The 6,421-nt window shown below is 35.6% G+C and overlaps 1 protein-coding gene across 1 annotated transcript in view; it reads left to right on the plus strand.

The window, feature by feature from the left end:
• Positions 1–573: 573 nt before the first annotated feature.
• LOC109243914 (probable calcium-binding protein CML20) overlaps positions 574–6,421 on the plus strand; it is a 7,962-nt gene continuing 2,114 nt past the window's right edge. Inside the window, exons 1-5 of the mRNA XM_019410927.1 lie at positions 574–743; positions 935–958; positions 4,964–5,084; positions 5,180–5,216; positions 5,377–5,404. Coding sequence (XP_019266472.1) covers positions 741–743; positions 935–958; positions 4,964–5,084; positions 5,180–5,216; positions 5,377–5,404 — 213 coding nt within the window. The 5' untranslated portion in view covers positions 574–740. The remainder of the gene's footprint in view (positions 744–934; positions 959–4,963; positions 5,085–5,179; positions 5,217–5,376; positions 5,405–6,421) is intronic.

Here is a 6,421-nt window from a genome sequence, read left to right on the forward strand (position 1 = left end):
CCTTTCCCAAAATAGGGAGAACTTCAAAAATAGCCAGATTTATAAGTGGTCCTTTAAAAATAGCCCAGTTTTAAAAGTAATCGAAATTTAGCCACTTTTCATGTAAAGATAAATCTGAGCGAAACATTGTTCTAAACCCAGAAAATACGCCAGTATTCAGAAATAGCCAGCGAAAATACTGTTCCAGCATAAGTATACTTGAACTCAAGCATATTATACAGGAGTTCCACGATAAGTATGCTGGAACTCCAGCATAATATGATGGAGTTCCAGCATAAGTACACTATAACTCCAGCATAAGATACTGGAGTTCCAGCAAAGTATACCGGTCCAGTATAATATACTGGAAGTTCATACACAAGTGCTCGAATCTCTATTATATTATGCTGGAACTTTCCGTGTATTGGCGTTTCAGCATAATATGCTGGAAGTTCATACACAGGTACACCGAATTTAAGTATATTATGCTATATCGGTCTCTATTGCAGCAAAATAGTAGATATTTTTCATTAATTTGGTGAACGCCCCTTTATTTTTGAATGAGCCGGTCCGAAGTCTAGATCGTGCTATTTTTACCTCAAAATAACCAAAAACATCGGGAGTTGAAATTGAAGATCTTTTGCGGTTTCAGAAATAGTCCAACGCGTTTCCTCCTCGTAGAAGAACTGAAGAAGCAGTACAACCCTACACAGACGACCATCTCTTAGATCTCCCTCTCATCATTCTAAGTCTTTATCAAAATGGTACTAGCTTCTTTCTTCAATTTCATAAGATTCTCTTCGTTTTGTTTACCTTTTTTACAAGTTCAAAATGGAGAAACTTGAGTTTCTTCCCTCAGTTTCCTGTTTAATACAATTTCTGCTAATACCCTTTTGGAGTTCTCTAATACTGCTTGGATGTTATTAATTTTCCTTTTGAATTTTTTTTTTTGCAGACTTATTTAGAGGAAAGATCAACGGTAATGATTCTAGCCTTTTTGAATGTCCTTTTCTTTAAATATTTTTATTTATGTTTATGTGAAGGTGTTGATCTTTTGTTGGTAGCTTTCTTTGTTTGAGGTAAAAGGAAATAAATTGTGGTTGGAAAGGACCCAAAGGCCGAGCTAGGATTTTCTGAAATATAGAAGATAACTTCAAGTACTAGTAACTGAGTTCTAAATTTAATGTTTGTACATATTTACCAGGGTGTATAATTACGACCCTAGTAATAATTATGCACCGCTTTTCGATAGACCCTTGATGAATTTCTTAACACAAATATAGTTACTGGGTTCAGTCGAATTCATTCGGGTTTCTAGCTCCTCCCCTGAAAGAACCCGGAGACGAAGCTGGGAAGGGGGGTGGTCTAGCACTTGAAAAGAAAAGAAAAAGAAAGTTTGTTTCAGCTTATAATTTGGTGGAAATACATGAAGAGTGAAACGCTGCTGTTATTTCCTTTTTTACTTTCTTCCATAACTGCAATCTATATGAAAACATCCTGAGCTGTGGTTGTTTTCATTTGTGATATAAGCATAGAGATCTTTTGAGCTGTTGATCTGATTGGAAAATCGAATTATGTCACTAGGAAAAGAAACATGTCCGGCTTATGATTTGTAAACTAAAAGGGAACAAAAATACAAGATTAAAAATGGGAAAGATAGTTTGTGCTGGAAGGTCGTCTTACCCAGCTACTTCATTTTCTTGTGTTTGTTTCCCTTCATGTTTATGTTTTTCGACGTGCTGTTACTCTCTAAGTTGTATGGGTACTTTAAAAAACGTAATCTATCATATTACATTAAGGTTTCAATTAGATAGTTTTGCAATAGGTCTTCAGACCTCTTTTTTCTTCTTTCTTGAGAATCTTGTGCTATGTGAAAATTTTCATATATCTCAAGAAAACCCAAGCTCTGATGCCGTGCTGCTCCACCTTGTTAGTTCTCTTTTCGAAAAATCTGTAGTATGACGTGCTGTAAAGCTAGTCAAGTGGGTGTTAAATATTAATCAAACACCATGGTCTCGAGAGCAATATAAGTTGTTTACAACACATTAATCTAAGCATGGAGCAACTCTTTTATCTCCAATTAGCACTTCAAACATAACCGCAGATGATCCTCTGATGACACATAATAACTTGCTTCCAACTCTCTGATTCTCATCCCTTATCTTCATCATCCTTCTCCAAATGTATCTCCCTTTTGTCCTCTCTAACAGTATATGTTGGCTATGAAATGGTCACTTTCTTAGTGCTGTCCTTTCCATTTATAAATTTTACCCATATCAAAAAGAAAATCCGCTATGATGGCAGTATATGGTGCCAAAAAACATTTTATTGAACCAACAATTTCCAAATGCTGTGACTTGTATAGCCTCTCCTCTTGTGTTTTCTTATGCATTGCGTTTAAATACTTGGGAAAGAAAATTAAAACTGTAAGTTTTCTTTACCTTTTCTTTAGAAGAATGAGATTGAAAAACAAAACAACCTGATCTAAAAAGAATAAAGTGTGGTTAGATGGGATGTGGTGTCTAAATGCAGACAATTCAGATATCTAACTTAGTATTCCAGGAGAACGACATGATACAAACAACATTAATTACGCCTCAGTCTCAAACAAAGTTGGGGTCGGCGAGATGAATCCTCACTTTTTTCCTTAAGCTTATCATCATCATTAAGCTTAGTAAAATATATATATATATATATATATATATATATATATATATATATATATATATATATATATATATATAATAGTAATAGCAATAATAGTAAGAAACATAGTAATATTTAAGCCTATTCCTTACTAGTAAGTATTACATATATGAATCTTTTTCTTCCATTGTGCCAGATCTTTAGCTAACTGTGTACTAATTCCAAAGATTTGTAGATCTTTCGAGACAACTTCCTTACATGTGATTTTAGGTCTACCTCGCTCCTTTCCAATACCTTCACTTACAATAGTTTCACACCTACCTACCAGTGCCTCTTTGGAGCGGCGCAAGATATGATCAAACCATCTCAAGCGACCTTCTCTTATTTTATCCTCAATGCGTGCTACTTGAACCTTTTGGCGAATGTGGTTATTTTTTATCTTTTCTAATCTTTTATGTCTGTACATCCATCTTAGCACCGTATCTCTGCAACACTCATCTTATGAATATGTTAGACTTTAGCAACCTAATATTCACTATTATATCATTTTGCCGATTTTATAACTCTTCTATAGTATTTACCTTTCTCTTTGGTAGGCATCCTTCTATCAAACCCACTCCATTAGTACTTTTCCATTTCATCCATCTGATTTTAATCCTACAGATAACATCTTCATCTATCATTCCATTCTCTAGAAACAACGAACCTAGGTCTTTAAATTATTTGCATTTTGGCACCACAATCCCATCTAGTGTCACTTTAACTTCGTTCTTCTTATGCTGACTAAACTTACTGTGCATGTATTTAGTCTTACTTTTATTTATTCTATAGCTTAGTCTCCAAGGCGCTTCTCCATATCTCAAGCTTTTGGTTGTCACCTTCACTAGTTTTGTCAATTAACACAATGTCATCAACAAATAAGATACTCTATGGGACCTCATCTTGTATTGTGTTGGTTTGCTCATCCATAAAACTAGGGTAAACAAATAGGGGCTCAATGCCGAACCTTGGTTCTCCTACTACTGTTCTCCCGCTACTGTTCTCACGCTAGTGATGGCTCTTTGATACATATCCTTTATGGCATTTATATAACAGACTAGGGTCGGATATACCGCTCTACTTTTTTTTATTGTTCAATCGTCTCTTGTTATACTTTCAGTTCATATAATACCCCTACCATCCATCAAAGTTCTACATTTACCCACGTTTTAAAGGACTTGACACATGGCGTTGTTTGAGTGAAAGAACCAACCCATCATTAAGAAAACCCAACCGGACTCGGTTACCCATAAGCCGCCCGACCCTTCTCCCTCAATTAAAACATGTCAAACAAATACCCTCGTAAATGACTGACTTGGTTAATATGAATTCCTTTCTTCTCCTTCCCGCACCAAAGGACCTTCCGTAACACTCTATCATATGCTTTCTCTAGATCAATAAATACCATGGGTAGATCTTTCTTCCTTTCGTGATAAATTTTCATCACTCTTCTAGCAAGAATATGGCTTCCATTATAGATCTACCGGGCATAAATCCAAATTGGTTCTCTGTCTCTCTTGTCGTATTTATAAGTCTACGCTTTATCACTCTTTCCCAGAGTTTCATCATATGAGTTATGAGTTTAATGCCACATAGTTTGCACAACTTTGAATATCTCCTTTATTTTTATAAATTGGTATTAGGGTACTCTTTCTCCGCTTTTTGGGCATCCTACCACTTCTTAGTATAGCATTAAATAGCTTTGTGAATGTGAGCCATTCTACTCCGGCCTCTACAAGGCACTTCCAGACCTCTATATAGATGCTATTTGGACCACAAGCTTTGCGAATCTTCATATTTTTTTATTGCATCCTTTACCTCTATCGGCCTAATTCTATGAATGTAGCTAAAGTTTCTATCGCACACAGACGTCTAGAGGTCTACAATGCTATTCTCTTGGTTCGAGCTGAACAATTGATATAACATGTAGATTTGGATGCACCCGAGGGTAGTTTAGTAGTCTGAGAGGAAAACCAGGAGATTTCGGGTTCAGATTTTCGTGGAGGCAAAAAACACTAGGTGATTTTCTTCCTATACTTGAGCCATTGCGGGTAGAGTTGCTTGGTAATTGTGCAGGTGGGAGGGTAGCAGGTACCTGATAGAATAGTCGAGGTATGCACAAGCTAGCCCAGACACCACTTTCATCACAAAAGGAAAAGAATTAAATAGATATATCGAGAAAGAAATATGCTATAGAAAGATGGTTGGCTGGACTCTTTGTGATATTGGATTTGTGCTTGATACTACTCCATCTCTGATCTTAGTCTGTATCACTCACCTGAATTATGTCGTCCTGCAGGCAAGCCTTTACAGAGGTGCATCACGGAGAGAGAAACCCAGAGGACGTAATCAGGGGTTAACTCAACAGAAAAGGCAAGAAATAAGAGAGGCTTTTGAGCTTTTTGATACAGACAACTCTGGTAGTAAAATAAATCTCAAGGAGATCCATACTAGATGTGGTTATTGATATTTAAATTTCTTTCTGACTGTGTTAATCTTTTTGCAACTTATTTAGGAACCATTGATGCCAAAGAGCTCAATGTTGCTATGAGGTTTGTGATAATTTCTTGCTTTGCTTACAACGTCCTCGATATCTATTAAATAACCTTCTTTGATTTTTTGATAATTCTACTTTCTCCCACATTCTCATGGTCTGTGGTATCTTTCCTGCTTCATTTTATTATAAATAAAACTAATATGTTTTTTTTATAGGGCCCTGGGTTTTGAAGCAACTGAAGAGGTATTTAAATGCTAGTTCTATATTCAACTGTATCATTGTGTTTAACAGCATATTTCATACAGTAGAAGTCTAGAAGATATGGAATGACGACAATATCTGTACTTGTTTCTGAAGCGTATAATTTGAATTATGAGATTCAATACTTTACTTTTCGTCCTATTACAGATAGCAGTTTTCTTGCTTTATGATTGCCGACTGAACGATTCTATGATTTTTGAATTTATGTTTGGTTCTTTCGGTTTTTCATATTCAAGTTCCAGATTTATGCAAGGTTTTTTGTTGTTTCCTCTTTTGCCGTCGACGCTCCTATACCCTTCATGTAATGGCCTCCTCTGTGTTTTGATTTGTAACTTTCCCCAGCATTATCTTTTTGCTGATATTTCAGTAAAAGCTACTCTTTACTTATCAAAAAAGGTTTGCATACCCTGCAATGATTAACATAAATTTCTTTCATCTTTCATTCTTTTTCCTGTTTGGACACGTTGAGCTTATTTAAGGGTGTGCTCTTTCCATTGCTACACTAAGCCAGATTCTTAGTAGATGTCTTGTGTGGCTATCAAATAATGCATTACTAGTGACTGTTTAGCAGCTCTTCCACTTTGTACATAATGATTGTCAAAGTAGACAGCCTGGTTACAAATTTCAGAGTGATTTTGATCTTGAAACATAAATTGAGCTGCATTATTTTGTGTTTATTTGTGCTGAAGTGATGCCAAAGATCTATAGGTAGTTGCACTGAAGGATGTGCAGCTTATTGTTTTGATCCAGTGAAGTAAAGGAATCTATAGATTATTGAAAAGGATTTTTTATTTTTCTTTTTCATTTTTTTTTTGTTTGCTCTGTATTCCTAGCCTATAACATGTTGGCTGATCCCATTGGCAAAATCTCGAAGATACATAGAGAAGATTTGGACCATAGGTGCCTGTATCACTATTTTAACATTTCTTATATTATTTGATTACTCATTCACTTGTTATTTGACGCGTCATTTTGCGAATAAGTTCATCATTTGCTCCC

This window comes from Nicotiana attenuata, unplaced genomic scaffold (assembly GCF_001879085.1).
Source record: "Nicotiana attenuata strain UT unplaced genomic scaffold, NIATTr2, whole genome shotgun sequence".
Lineage (NCBI taxonomy): Eukaryota > Viridiplantae > Streptophyta > Magnoliopsida > Solanales > Solanaceae > Nicotiana > Nicotiana attenuata.